General features: G+C 43.7%; 1 protein-coding gene across 1 annotated transcript in view; it reads right to left on the bottom strand.

The window, feature by feature from the left end:
* LOC147733335 (uncharacterized) overlaps positions 1-15893 on the bottom strand; it is a 496040-nt gene that overhangs the window by 258710 nt on the left and 221437 nt on the right. Inside the window, exons 8-11 of the mRNA XM_086956338.1 lie at positions 11548-11660; positions 9347-9479; positions 8067-8249; positions 739-777 (exon numbers count right to left, since the gene is read on the bottom strand). Coding sequence (XP_086812464.1) covers positions 739-777; positions 8067-8249; positions 9347-9479; positions 11548-11660 — 468 coding nt within the window. The remainder of the gene's footprint in view (positions 1-738; positions 778-8066; positions 8250-9346; positions 9480-11547; positions 11661-15893) is intronic.

Here is a 15893-nt window from a genome sequence, read left to right as displayed (position 1 = left end):
ATAGAGCACCACATGCACTGTCACTCAAACTTACCTACACATCTCCACACAGTCACATAAATAGTAATGTGCCATCACATACACGCTGAAATAGAGCCACACACTATTACAAATGGTTTCACAATTGTTCAAACTAGAATCAAATACAGCCAAACAAAGCCATTCAGTGTCACACACAATCGTGAAAACACTCTCACACAATCAGATGCAGCCTCATTCATACACAGTCTCATACTGTTATAAAAGGTCATACAAATGGTCACATGTGGTAACCAGACACAGGCTAACATGATTGTCGTAGAGAGTCACACATGAAAAGACTAATTCATTCACAAGATACTGACCCAAAAAATATTTAGCTACAAATGGTTATAAGAAGACACACACAGTGAGACTTGGTGGTTCCGAGCACACACACACACGCACACACGCATGCAAGCGCGCGTGTGCTCACACACACAAACGCACACACACACACACACACACACAATGATCAGTGGCATGGGGAGATGGATGAAACACAGATACAGGTAAACATTGTGAGGTGTATGGGAGCACCAGGGAAGACGCAGATATAGTCACACGGACATTGAGGCACAGACAGGAGAGACACTTACGGACAAAAAGAGACACCTGCACTGAGACAGACAGAAGAAACCCCACATCCAAAACAAAACAACCTCTACTTAATGCCCACCGCCATAGGAGGTGAAGAGAGCTCCATTTAAATGCACTCACTGTTCCGTTACTGAAGAGTTTGTCCACAACCACGTGAGCCTGCAAGAGAAGTAGTGCTGGTTACTAACCGTACGGGGCCTCGTTTGCTTTGCACTGAAGTCTTACGAGTCGGTAGTAATACCTCATGGCCCAGGTCGTCGCTCACGTGTTCTTTTTTTTTTGTCTGTACTAACAAGATTTTATGAATTCCCAGAGGAGCCCTTCTTAACAGCAGATTCATACAATAAACACAATGAGTGCTATATTAGAAAGAGTGCAACTTATGAAGTGGAAGTAACAAAATTATATGTGTCAAAAGCAGTAACCCACTTACCTGTTTACATATAATACAAATCTGTGAGCTTCATGTTACATGATTTGCTGTTCAGTAAGCACATTAACCCTTGATGTTACTCTATGAGTCAAAACTGTCATTGCAAAAAACACAGATCTCTTCCAGAATGCATAAACCACCAGAGTTATCTTAGTGCTACTATAATACCCTCAAAATTGTTGTACACATAAAGATATCTACAGCTGGAGCCTGTTCCTGTCAGATATTTTAAAATAGGCCTCTTTGTGACCAATTAGGTAAGCTAGAACAGATTTTGTGTCACATTTGTCCTTGTTGCCAATTTCTTTTCAGCAGATGTTTTTATTTATTTATTATTTTTTATTTAATTACTCATAAAACAGACAACAAGCCACAATACCGTAAAACATAAATGATGTGACAAATTACATGATTTTCTATGTTTTTTTTTGTGTTGCATATTTTTAATAAGTAAGGGAGAGAGACATACAGCATAGATAAACGTCATCCAACAGTCAGATGTGACAACTTCATACAGTAGTAAATGAGATGAGACGATACATAGTAATATGAAGGGAGGCCAACGCAAGCGAATAGGGACCTTCACAAAGAAGGTCTCATGTAATGCGCGTTTCAAGTTAATACATTTTAATTTCTTGCACCGCACCTATCCCACTCCAGTCCTGCTGCAGCGTTACTCCCCAGATAGAGGGGGTGACTGCCCCAGATGTGGGGTGGGGTGAGCAGGGTTCCTGCATTTGTCCTGGGGTTGTCCTTTGGTTCAGAGTTTTTGGGAGAGGGCGGTGGACCATATCACTGCCACTACAGGGATTCGCGTTCAGCTGACACCCCTATACTGCTTGTTGGCTTTAGTAGCTAGACCCAGGAAGAGGAAATTGGCTTATAAATTGATGCACTTGATGCTGGTGTTGGCTAGGCGCCGGGTGGCTATAACTTAGATGGGTCAGAGGGCCCCAGAGATTCCCAGGTGGTTGAGTGATGTGCGTGAGTGGTCCCTGGCGGAGGAAGCACATATGCAGAGCTGTAGGAGGGATGAAAGGCTGCAGGAAGATCTGTTGGCATGGCGCATGCTCTGTGCTGAGATTGGGGTCCTGGATCGCGCCTCGCATAGTGAGTCAGAGAGGACGAGTGGAGAACTATTCTCACTGATGGACTCGAGTACTGAGGGGGAAGACGGAGTTCTTCCCGGAGCCGGGGAGGAGGTGCAGTGAGGAGTGGGTACTGGCCCGAATGCTCACAAATGACTGGCTGCTGTTTCATATTTTGTACAGTGTTATTGACGCCTGTGTAAGTCAGTGTGACCGCGGTTCGTCCAGCCGTACCTTAATGAGTCTGTCAATGTGCATAGGTGCAGTTTTGATGCCTCTGGGGGGGAGTTATTATATGTTTTTTCTGTGAAATGACAAAAATAAAGTAAAAAAAAAAATATATATATATATATATATATGAAGGGAGGCGGGTAGGAAAGCACTTGCAGGAGTGAGGTAAGAGACAATATACAAGAGCTACTGGGAGACACTTGTGAAATCCTAAAATCTGAAGCTCTTGTTTTAGAATCTGAATCTCTCATTTTCTAATTAAGCTGTGCTTCATGCATGCTCACCTTTGACCTGTTTTTCAGCCTGGCTCTATCCTTGTCATCACAACTGCATAAACATTAGGTAACAAATCTAAATTGAGACATTGAAGGCTGTGTAAACATGCAAACTTAGCACAAGAACAGCTGATGTCTGCACTGTGGGTTTCAGTTTAAAAAAAAATAGAGGTAAAGCCTTAATTAAAGTCTGTTCAGAATAGCCTATCTTGATATGCAGCTTCAGGAAGCAAAATTTACACAAGACAGCAAGGTTGTTGATTCTTACCATTGTCTCATTTGCATGTTTTTCCCAAAGCTTTATTTACCTCTGGGCATCCCTTGCCTGTCATTTTACCATAAAAACCCATGTAATCTTTGTTCATCGTGCGCCCTCCTTGGGTAGCTCTATGGTACACATTGGATGGAGACCCATTCTGAATGCTTAAATAAATTACCTATGGTTTGACTTCACTCCATTGTCGATTCCTCCTTACTCGATAAGGACTAGTGGCAAGAGTTGGGACCCCGCACCAAGCAGATTAGAATTAATCTGTTCCACAAATTGGCGCCCGAATGTGGATCCCCATCAAAGACTTGCAGTCGGACCAGGGGAGGAGATCGCGTCGGTAAGATGAACTTTGCTGAGGGGCGCCCCACCTGAAGAGACTAGTGTTGCTCATGGTCCAAGGTGATTTTTCAGCTCTCCGACTCTGATCTTCCTGGCGGCTGCTTGCCTTGACTGGGGCCTTCAGATGGTAATTTTTGGGTCAGGGAGGATCGACAGGTGGGAGTCGAAGACTGCACATAAGGTAAATGTATATTGTACCGGTTCATTTGTTTAGGATTTGTTTGATATTTGTTTGATTTGGTATTCGTCTTGACTTGGTATTTGTTTGGTAATCCATTCGGAAGTGGTAAACCGTTCGGAATCTGTTTGGTATTTTGAAACCTAAGTTCTGTTTTGAGACTTGTTATTTCTTTTGGCTAACATTTTTTCTTATAGGTAATATGAGAATATTTTTTATTTCTCTCTGTTTATAAGTTTTTTAAAATCTTATATAACATGCCTGTGACTAGCACTCTTTGGAAGTTTTGTTGTTGCTGCTGCAATAAGCAGAGCATTTTGGAAGCAAGTCAGCTGGCACCACCAGAAGGAACACCGAATTTTGATGTATACATCAAATATAGTATTTTTCCCATCATGTATAATGCATTGTGGAACAAATATACAAAAGGGGGATTGCCAGTTATAATGTCCATTAGAGGGAACCATGGACCCTCACAAATTCGAGTATTTAGAGAAACAACTGTTTTTAAAGAAAATTAAGCCAGCTATGTTTGACAGTTTGCATATGTGAAAGAAAGAAGTAAAGGAGCCCAGCTCAAAGTGGAGCAGATACAAAGGAAACAGGAAAGGAAAACAGAGTATCAGAAGTATAAGGAATTGAAGGATAAGGAAGTTCAGGAGAAAAAGGAATGTTTAGATAGAGAACATAGATTACTAACATCTAAAGAATATATAGTTAGACCAACCGTAGCGTTTAGGTCCACCAAGAAAATGTGGACTCAGATGGGTGTTGATAGAACGACCCCCGCCCCCATATGTACCTTTAACACCTCTTCCCCCTGGACTCCCAAATGTCGCCCCCGATGGTATCCCCGGCTCCCCCTCCTTTGCCCGCTGTAATCCAGCGTACTATTTTTCAACCAGTACCGGTACATCCCTTACCCCCACTGTCCCAAGTCACTGCGCCCCCATCCCAGGCCACTGCATCTGAATTGACTGATGATCCCGTACTTCCTGCATCTGTCCTGACCCCTCGAGTTCTTTGCTCTGCAATACCTCAGTTTTGTCAGGATGCGATAAGATTGATGATATTAAATTGGTTGAGTAATCTAGAAATGGAGGTAGGAGAAATGATAGATTAAATACAGGATTTCTCTGAGGGTGAGCTTCTTTTTCTTATAAATAAACTTTCTCATCAATTTATGGTTCAATGGGAGATGATTACAGGACAGAATGGCCCAGATGATTTTAGAGCTATTAATCGACAATGTCAGATAGGGGCCTTCCCTGTAAGTAGAGTTCATGCTGCCAAAGCAAAAATAATTGTATTCCGGAATGAACTCGCTTCCTCTCCCTGAATAAGATCTATGAGGGAAGCTGCGCCACAGTTCATTCCTAAAAGAGGGAATGCAGATAATGATGACCCTATTGGTCCCAATGCTAGAGCCCATTTTTTATACAATTGGATATATACACCCTGGAAAAGGATGGATGTACGTACTTTAAAAGCCTCCTTACCAGACATAAGGAAAAATGATGATGTCCAGGCAGCCATTGATTCTTGTATCATGACCTTAGCAGATATTTATATGTTTTTCTTGGTATGATCCTGCCACCAGATATGTGGCGACTTGAACGGAAACAGGATCATGTTGTTGATTTGGAAGGAGATTGCACTGTCATAATAGTGGCTGATAAAGATAGGAAGCCTGTTCAGAAACCTATTCAGCTTATACTGGATCTTCCTGGTAACATACTTACTTGTATAAAAATGATGGAAAATAGATTGAGCACTCTTTACTGCTAGGAAACAAAAGCAGGGAGTGGCCGTCCCTGATTTCTTTACTCGCTTTTAGGAAGTTGCCTCTAATGTATGTAACAGCCCTAATCTTCCTGACCTTAAAAGAAGGGATGTAATACAGGATAAACGTTTGTTAATTTGTGATGGATTTGAGGGAAAGTAACAAGATAGTAGTCCCTCAATATCCTATTGTTTCCTAGGTAAAGTTAATACACCTGTGGGATTTTCTGGCATCTCTGTTCAAAGCCCTATTTCACAACAACTGAATGTTGGTATAAGGGTCTTCAACATTTTCTGTAACAAAAGTCACTAGTAATGTAAAATAAGCACCCCATCCAAGAGTGTCAGCAGTGATCAAATTGGTACATTAGGCAGGGTTTTCAGTAGTAATGAAAAAAAGCAAGGCTAGGACAATTTAAACTGAAGACCTACACGTGTAGTACTTGCAAACCATAGCTAGAATACCCCTTGCACCAAGAACGAGAGAGACTGAGAGAGAGACTGACAGAGAGAGAGAGAGAGAGACTGACAGAGAGAGAGACTGACTGAGAGAGAGACTGACTGACAGAGAGACTGAGAGACTGACAGAGAGAGAGAGCCTGGGAGACTGACAGAGAAAGAGAGACTGACCGACAGAGAGAGAGGCTGACTGACAGAGAGAGACTGACTGAGAGACTGACGGAGAGAAACTGACTGACAGAGAGAGAGACTGACTGACCGAGTGAGCGACTGACAGAGAGAGTCACTGACTGAGAGAGAGAGAGGCTGAGAGAGATACCGTCTGACTGCGAGAGAGAGAGAATGAGAATGACTGACTGAGAGAAACGGACAGAGAGAGATAGAGAGAGAGAGAGAGAGAGAGAGACTGTCTGGAAGACTGACTGACTGCCTGAGACAGAGAGACTGAGAGAGAGAGACAAAGAGAGACTGACTGACTGAGAGAGAGACTGACAGAGACTGACTGACAGTGAGAGACTGATTGAGAGCGAGACTGACTGAGAGAGAGAGAGACTGAGACACTAACAGAGAGAGAAAGAGACTGACCGACAGAGAGAGAGACTGACTGAGAGAGAGACTGACTAAGAGAGAGAGACTAAGAGAGAGAGAGACTGGCATAGAGAGAGTGGAGAGAGAGTAGAGAGAGAGAGAGTGGAGAGAGAGTGGAGAGAGAGTAGAGAGAGAGTGGTGAGAGAGTAGAGAGAGAGAGTGGAGAGAGAGAGAGTGGAGAGAGAGACAGTGGAGAGGCAGTGGAGAGAGACAGTGGAGAGAGAGAGAGAGAGGAGAGAGAGTGTAGAGAGAGAGGGTAGAGAGAGAGGGTGGAGAGAGAGTAGAGAGAGAGAGTGGAGAGAGAGAGTGGTGAGAGAGTAGACAGTGGAGAGAGAGTAGAGAGTGGAGAGCAAGAGAGAGCGAGAGAGAAGAGAGAGAGTGGAGAGAGAGAGAGTGGAGAGAGAGTAGAGAGAGAGTGGAGGGAGACAGTGGAGAGAGAGAGTGGAGAAAGAGTGGAGAGAGAGAGAAAGAGAGAGTGGAGAGAGAGAGTGGAGAGAGAGTAGAGGGAGAGTGAAGAGAGATTGGAGAGAGAGTGAGAGAGTGGAAATAGAGCAGAGAGAGAGAGAGTGGAGAGAGAAAGAGGCGAGAGACAGTGGAGTGGATAGAGAGACAGTGGAGAGAGAGTGAGACAGTGGAGATTGAGTTGAGAGAGAGGGTGGAGAGAGAGTAGAGACTGACTGACTGTTTGTTTATTTAGACCATAGTCTTTAAACAGTACAAAACACAATTGGGATCCAGATAGTGTAGACAATCTAAATTCTATAACAAAATAAATAATTAAAATACTATACAAGTTACAAGAAGGTTGCACCCTCGGAAGCATACAATTCATAAAACACAATTTACAAAGAACTCTAAATTCCCCCACAAAAAACACATTAGTGGGAGAGCCCCAAAAAAATTTAAGATCAATGCCTCTCCTTCAGTTTCTCCCTTACAAATTCTTTTGTGGCCTTCAGGAATTTTCCGAGTCCTATTGCAATTTCCAACGACGACATATCTGTAAGTAAACAAACCGCTTGGGCACGCAAATTTATCTTATGTGATCAAAATATTGGGCGTAAAAACAATTTACGTATGGCAAGGACAAATGTGCAATCAAGCAATATGTTCAAAATGTCATTTCTTAGCCCTAGCCAAAAATTACAATTACCATCTGATCCAATCAATGCAGCCTTTATTTTTCCTTCTATCTTCCAAGGGTTAATCCCAACTCGGGTCATTAAGATGTCATGTCGTAAACCTTGGTTGGGCAAAATATCCAAGTACGGAAACCAAGCTTCGTTTGCCCATGAGCTTTTTAACCACTGGACCGATTTTTTCCCTGACATATAATCAAGGTCCTGGGACCTTCAATAAGACTGCCGTTGTTCACTAAGCGTCCTCTTTGTAAAATCGACCACCAAAGCAGAGATTTATACTTATTTATTTAGGGTGGAGCCTGCCAGTAGCCCTGCCTGTAACTTCCTTTACTCCCACTATTGACTATGTCTTCCTGGAGTAAATTTAATTTCTATTTGTTGCACAACATTTCCCTACAGAAATCCATCTGCTTTGTCAATGATGTTAATCCCGGGGACTGAAGCAAACAGTGCACACATTGTGTAGAATTTAGGTAAGCCCACAGTGTATTGAATTATGTAAATTCTTCACAGGAGTTGTTCAAGGGACCGTTCCAAGACTTTGGGTTGTAGAAGACAGAGTGCAAAGTGAACCCAATTGACAACAGAACAGAAAACAGAGGAAGACTGGGGTACAGACAGTCAAACAAACAAATGGAAGGCAATAAGGAGACAACCATCACCTGCGCTGGTGAGAAGGACACCAACTTCATCTTCGGGAGGGCTGTGATGATCTGCTCCGGTAGCAGGTTCTGCAGGAATCCCACTCCCAGGAAGGGCATGACGACTGCCAGGTCCAGGAGCTGCTGCCCACTCAGCTTCCCGGACTCTTTCACACTTGAAAAGCTGAAGAGGAGGTCCATGAGCTTTACGGGATCCAGGAGGGAAAGAAAAATACGTAAGGTCACTGCGTGATGCTTTAAAGTGACAATATCATGGGAGGGAAGAAAGAGCATGCTAGGTGACTGCGTGAAGCCATGCCATATCTCACACTCACAGGATGGAAAAAAGCAAAGGGCTGGTGACTTTGTGAGGGCATGACACATCCCACAATGCCACAGTAAAGAATAAAGCACCGTCAAATTCACTGTATGGTGCCAGGCCACATACCACGACTCTGCATGCATGGTCACTGAATGACACCACGCCACATCACACAATCCAAAAGGAGAGTCACAGGTCTGGTCACTATGTGAGGACAAGTGACGTAAGGAAGGTCACTGTGTGAGACTGTGCTCCATCTGACACAATCCCATGGAGTGTATGAAACTAAACGTCTGGATAATGAGTGAGATGGAGCTTCACATCGCAAAGGGTCATGGGAAGGAATACAACATGAGCGTAACATGCCACAGGAGGTTTTACAGTACAGATATGCACAATGTGTGAGGCTAAGCTACATCACACAATTCCAAAAGAGGGAAATAAGACTAGACCTAGTACCTGTGATCAACTGTGTATGCAAGCCACAGTCCCACAGTGTCTGTCTGGGCGAGGGATGAATCCATTCAGGGTTTGACCATAGTCGCCCCTCTTGTGCATATTTATGGAGTCCAGTCTCCATGCTCATGCCCATAAAACCCTTGACCCTTCTCTTATTGGATTAGCGGTAGTGTAACTGAACCTTTTCAGTACATGACTCCGCTGTAAAGTGGTATATTCTTGACATGAGAGACAATACCAGCTGGTGTGCCTACTCAAGATAGAATCTCAAGGACTTAGGGAGATTATTTAACGAGTTGCCCAGTCACATATAATAACGTTCCCATCCACCATCTCTTCTCTCAATTCAGGGGCCACAGATTTGGTCTATGATGTGAGAATGACAACTTGTGCCATATATGATGACTGCTCCTAGGTCGCGTGCATCTAAAACAATGTCTACCACTTTCCACAGAGGCCGCCAAATGGCCTTGAACAATAACAGGAGCATCTCTCCAGCATCAAATTCATGCCAGCTTACCGTCTCATCAGGGATCATGGTCCCATTCTGGATACACTGCAGCAGCTGAGCCTTTAGGGCACGGAACATTGTGTCGTTCTGTTTGAAGGGGGAAAGATCTGAGGAGTTGGCCAGACACAGAAGTTTACCCAGCCTGGAAATGAAATAATGGACGAAAACATTAGTCACCAGAGACCAGGCATGAGAATCACCAGCTAGTAATGATGGTGGCTTTAGGAGACAAAGGATTACATGACTGGGGGAAAAACACAGGAAGAGCCGTTCTCTAAAGTTACTTTCATCAGGCCTGAAGAATGATGCTCTGGGATGCCATACAACAATTGGGAGTCTGGATGGGATTTTCAGCATCATGGCTTAATACCACAGAGGTAATAAAACGGCACACATCCCCGTAGTGCCTATTCTGTAAATGTACACACGATTCACTGTGCTCCTACTTCGTGCTTGTGCGTAGCCTCCAGAGTAACCCCAATGTTGAGGCCCTACCTCTACCCAAGGCTGCTCCTCTGCTGTGAGCACCAAATCCATCTGGGGACCAAGCAAAGGAGGTGGATGGGGAGCTCAGCGCCTGAAAAAGGATTCTGTGATGTCATTGGAGGTGGAGGTGTGTGATCTGGGATCTGAGTACACACACCCAACAATCAGGCCCTCAGTAGCTGTGAAGGTCTTATGGGTCCTGTAGGGATGGCTTTAAAGGAACAGGTTTATTTCCTGACCCCATTTAAATATCATAGGAAGAGAGGAAGCTTGCTCTATTCCTCTCCTGAGCTCCGAGGGTAGTTAGACAGGCTGTCTCTCTCAATCACTTATCCTATAAATTCTTTCTTTTGTCCCTTCTAGCCATCATTCATCTAAGGCAGGATGTAAGTCAATGACGTTCGGCTCGAGGTAACTAGGAACAGCAATACTTTAATACTTTCTCAATTGTCCATTTTTGGTTGTAATTAAGTTGCATTTTTTTTAATTTTCATTGAAACTGTCACTGGTTGTTTTGCTACTGTTTTAATGATATGTACATGAGAGCAAAAAGGTGTTACTGCGAGTGACCCCCGTGTCTCTATTCCGCTCAAGAGCTTTGCCTGGCCCGAGATACAGATTTCCATCGCCAGGTTGGATTGCGACGTGAGTAATAAAAGGCCTCAACATTTTCGCGCCTCAACATACATACTCTCTGCTCCTGTGCAGGCTGTTCAGAGGAAGTTACTAGACTGAGCTGCACATTCAGAATAATGCACTTGGAAGTCATACCCCGGGAAATCTCAAATGTACTTACATACCAATGATATACGTTGAAGTAGGAGCTACACACTGAAGGTAAGAGTTTAGCCTTATTCTGTAACAAAGTCCTTTAATGTCATGCCTTTCCCAATGGAAGTCTAAGGTGTACTTATGGAATATTGCATGGAAACGCCTTACACTGAAGGTAGCAGTTGGGCTGTACTTTCATAACCATGCTCTGAGTTGGCAAATATTGAGGTATCAGATGGGTTTGGAATGGGAATGGCGATGCCCTGAGATGCTACACAGTCTCGCCTGCATATATCTGGGAATGCTCTGAGGTTTTCCAACACCCCGACAATGCGGGGCAGATTTACAAGCCCCTTGCGCTACTTTTGCGTCACATTTCCCATGTTAAAAGTGTCGCAAAAGTGGCGCATGTGGCTTGTGAATAAGCCCCTTCGTTTTTTGGCAGGCCTTCTCCGTCCTCAGTGTTTACTACATAAGCAGCGCTACATGCAGCAGCCAAGCTTGTCTCCGACAGAAAGTACACTCCGACTGCCCATTTTCTTCACAGTTTTGCACTTTAGATTGAATCTGAAGACTGCATAGAGTGGGACACCCCAATATCGAGCCCATAAAAAGCGCCTCATGGACCGTCAGAAACGTACTAGGAGGCGCACTCATGAAAATAATGCCGGGAAATGGTAAGTACTGGGTGAAAAGCTTCAGTTAATATCCCAGACGAATCTAATTTAACAATAATCTTCTCCACACTGTATTTACTGAATACATCACTCAACTCATAAAAGTTTTTTTCGGGCATTAAACATGACCAATGGGCGGAGTTACCACTAGGGGAACACATTTGTTTCATTACATGCCTTAACAACACGAGCCTCTGTTTCACTGAGAAGGCGCCGGCGGAGCTCACAAACACGGATCTCAGGCACACGATAAGGAAGGTATCGGACTGTACTTACAGAATGATGTCCTGGGAGGTTGCATTTCCGTTTCTCAGCACAGTTCCAGAGATATACCGCGCGCGGGCAGGAGAGACATCAATGCTCAGCAGAGGGCCCAACACTGCCAGGATCTGCAAGGAAGAAGGTACATGGGGTGAAATATGGGGGTTACATCATTCATAATACAACAAAATAACTGCCAGTACTGCTACGCTATTCTCAAAATCTTTTTGGGGGAAACCTATTGATGTGGAACAATAAGTACCATGGATTTCTTTTTCAATCTGAAGTCAATCTATTTCTTTTATTTAATTTTTGTATCAAAAACATTTTTTCATTTTCTTAAATTTAACACATAATTGACATTATGTTCCTATGGCCGAAAGAAAAATGGTCAAAAGACCATTTTTCTTTCGGCCATAGGAACATGCTCATAATGTTATAATTGATACTGAACCATCTTAGCAATCACCCTGAAAAATCTTAAAAGCAAAATAGCAGGACCAAACCTGCTCCCGCTGCTTGAAGTGCTTTGCGCAAAGCTGCTGCCCATGCTCACATACGGCAACGAGGCCTTGCGAGGGTCGGACGAAGAAACCCTCAATAAAACGGTTGCTAAAGCTTTAAGAATAATCTTCAAGCTTCCTAAATACACCTCCCCAGCCCAACTACGCCTCGAATTTGGAATAGTAAACCAGAGAATAAGCAGGAAGGCCGCGTATGTAAAGAGCTGGTATAAAATAAAGAGTGCAGAGGCGGGCTCGCTCAAGGAAACATGCCTCAACGGCCAAAGACTACCTCCAATCAGGGATCAGCTTGTTAGCTCTGGAGAATATATGGGAGTCAGGACTCCCATTCAAGACCGTAAAAGACCTGGTGAATAAGTCAACAAAGCTCGTCTCCACCGCAAATGATAAAGAATGTCTAAATAAGAGGGCCCATAGCTGGTTCGTGATACAAAGCTATCCAAAATGCTCACCACAACCGTACTTCAAGACCAGCTTTTCCGGGCCTTTAAAAGAAGGCTTCTTGGCCTTGAGGATGGGCATCCTTCCTGTCAAACCACATTTGCCCCCCTGGAAACGTATATTCAGATCTACACAATGCAGACTATGTGGCGAAACCAAAGAAGATATGCTGCATCTCCTATGCATATGTAAGTTCCTAGACCGGGAGAGGAGAGAACTGCTAAAACCACATATAAATGAAATGCATATCCGGACGTGCAGACAGACAGTGAAGGCGTGCTTCAGCGGGGCCAACGTTAAATTAGCCTGCAGCTTCGTCCGCTACATGAAAACTGCCCAAACAAAGCTCCTTGTCGCAGCCTGAGCACAGTTGCGTGCACCCAAGCTCTTTTATTCCGGCAACTCTCTTTGACTCCCACTACGTTCCTATCCTGAGGTAGTCGTCCACGACCAAACAATAGACTACTAGAACTATGGATACTGGCGTCACCCCCAGACGGGGACTTACCCTTACTTCTTTTTTAAATTTTATACCTTCATCACAAACAAACTGTATGTAATTTTAACCAGAAAATTGGTCGATTTTAATGCATATTAATCACGCTGTTTTTTTAAAGACAATATGAAATAACGTCACATATATGTATCCTTTTATACATTTTTTATTGATGTGTGTACTGCTAAGATTTTAATTAATCAAGCAATAAACTTACTATACTACTACTATAATTGATACTGACTTATAAAAAACTGTCCATGGCTTTGTTATCATGAATAGATGTAAAATGTATATAGCATTTTTGTAAAATGATCAGTTTTTCTTGAGACAGGTTGTGTATTGTATGGATGGATGTATGTAACAGAATGTGAGAAAGAGAGAGAGTGAATGCAAATGTTTGTATTTTGTTTTCTAGGTATATTAAGGTGCAAATGTCAATTACGTGTTAAATTTATGTAAAGGAAAAATGTTTTTGATACAAAAATAAAATAAAATAAATAGATTGACTCCAGCGGTTGTCATTACTTTTATCAAGAACCTACAGGGGTTTGGACCCACACAACACTTACCATTGGTTGAACTTCCTGTCACTCTCCTTTAGCTGCTCCTAATTTAATTTTTTTTGCCCATCTTGTGTTTGTCCCTCCCATGGAGCATATCCTCTTTACCGATCTCTTTGACAGGCTGGTTTATAAGCTTCCACTGATCGCGTTTAGGGAACTACTTTTTTCTTTTTACTCTATTACCCCAAAGGTGTGCATATGTTTTTCAGGTGTCTCTCCTGTGTGCTTTTCTCCCCCTTCCACATTACTCATTCTGGCCACTGCAATTCTTTCCCTCACAACCACTCACACACGAGATGTGCTACCTGCCTCAGTGTGCTTCTCCTGTACTCCCCTGCGGTCTACATTGCTCTCTTTCACTCATGTTACATCTCACCACCCATGCACTATTTTCTCACCCCAAGCCCTCTACCATAACCCAGCTGCTCTTTTTTGCGCTTTCACACTGCATTTTTGAACTGTACTTTTAAGATCCTTTTAAGGTGTGGCTTGACAGCACAGCTGTCGTGATGTGATTGACCTAAAAAAGAGCTTTCAGGAGTTCTACAGAGAGGGAATTTGGTTCCACCCACATGTCGGTAGCCAGGAGTACATGTTATGAGTGGACAGATGTTTTGTGCTTCAACAGAAAAAAGTGTTTTCCTTCAATACAGCTGTGATTACTTTATTTATTTATCCAGCTGCTGGAGCCAGCAGCAGAATGGCTGCATGAGCTTGAACTTTCAGGAGCACACACCTAACACTGTAATGCTGTTAATGTGTCTTAGTTAGCTAGTTTACAATGTTTTTCTCTGGCGGCAGAACAGATGTGAAGAGGGCAGGTATGAGGAATATATTGCAGTCCCACCCACCTCCATCATTAACTTTAGACTTCAGAGGGCAACTTTGTGTTTGGGAGCAGTATGGAATGTCCAAGGCAACACTAATCTGAATGGAAGTTTAGGTCTGGCGTGACTGGTAGTTATCATTTGACCTTAAGTGATCAACAAAATAGAGCTTTTAGGGTTTTACACAGAGAAGGGCTTAGGCTCCACCCATATGTTGGTTCCCCTGGGTACAGGATTTGATGGGGGCCATGCTCCTGTGATTTAACTATAAAGACTGCTTGAGTTTTTTGACTTGTGGCAAAGCTAATACTCAATACAGCAGAACTGAGTTGGTTATGCCTGCAAGCCAATGATCATGGCTAAAGGCTTGATCTCTTTATTATGACATTTATGAAAAAGGCTCTAGGCCTGTCATATGTATTGTTATAAGCATCTGTTTAAGTCAATAGTCATTTAAGGGATTGTTATTTCTCTATATTAAAGCCCACAGATAGGTATTTTGTTACATGGAACCTCACAGATTCCCGTAGTAGGCAAGTGTTTTGGAAATGGCAACAACTCTGACAACCCTTGGGGTTTTCAAATGGATGATTCTTGTGAGGCCCTGTCAAGAGGAGTTGTATACTGTTCTACAACCTGTGTGTTTCTATACATTTGTAATTTTACAACTGTATGCATGATGGTTGCTAGCTTATGCACACTTGAATAGACCGGTATTGGGCAAGGTGTATAGCCACAATGGTAAGTGATAAAGGCTTCATCTGAAAAAGTCATGTACATTTCATAGGTTTGATCAAATTATTATGAAATGTTATGACAATGCAGTAGGCCTGATCTACTTATTAAGAAAAGCTTGTGTCAAAGACAATAGGCGTTTAAGGATGGATTGTAATAACACTATTGTAAGGAACTTCCTATTTTTTGCATGATCACCCCCAAACATTTGGACTGATGCTGCTGGCTTTTTTTACTCTGAAAGTGCACTGGGACCTACTAACCAGCCCCAGTGCCACTGCTCTTAGCCACAAAAAGTGTATGTACAACTGTGTGACACTTAATTAACATAAGTGAACTTACTTATAAGTCCCTAATACATGGTAACAAGAGCGACCTCTGACCCTGTCTACAGGTTAGGTCGCCCCCACGCCGCTGCTGCCTGCTCTCCCTGTTTGCCCGCTGCCTCATTGCCGCTAGTTTTTCCCGCTGCTGCTCCCTGCTGCCCTGCCCCCCCGGACCTCCCTGCTTCCCCATTCGCCGCCCCGCTCCCGCCACCCAGCGGCTCCTCCCTCCCGTCAGCGCTCTTAAGGAGTCCTCGCGGCAGCGCAGGGAGCGACCTCTGACCCTGTCTACAGGTTAGGTCGCCCCCACGCCGCTGCCGCCTGCTCTCCCTGGTTGCCCGCTGCCTCATTGCCGCTCGTTTTTCCCACCGCTGCTCCCTGCGGCCCCGCCCTCGGACCCACCTGCTTCCCCATTCGCCGCCCTGCTCCCACCACCCAGCTGCTACTCC

This window comes from Lissotriton vulgaris, chromosome 2_1, assembly GCF_964263255.1.
Source record: "Lissotriton vulgaris chromosome 2_1, aLisVul1.2, whole genome shotgun sequence".
Classification (NCBI taxonomy): domain Eukaryota; kingdom Metazoa; phylum Chordata; class Amphibia; order Caudata; family Salamandridae; genus Lissotriton; species Lissotriton vulgaris.
The sequence above is the reverse complement of the archived record's forward strand: the minus strand, read 5'-3'. Positions and strand labels throughout refer to the sequence as shown.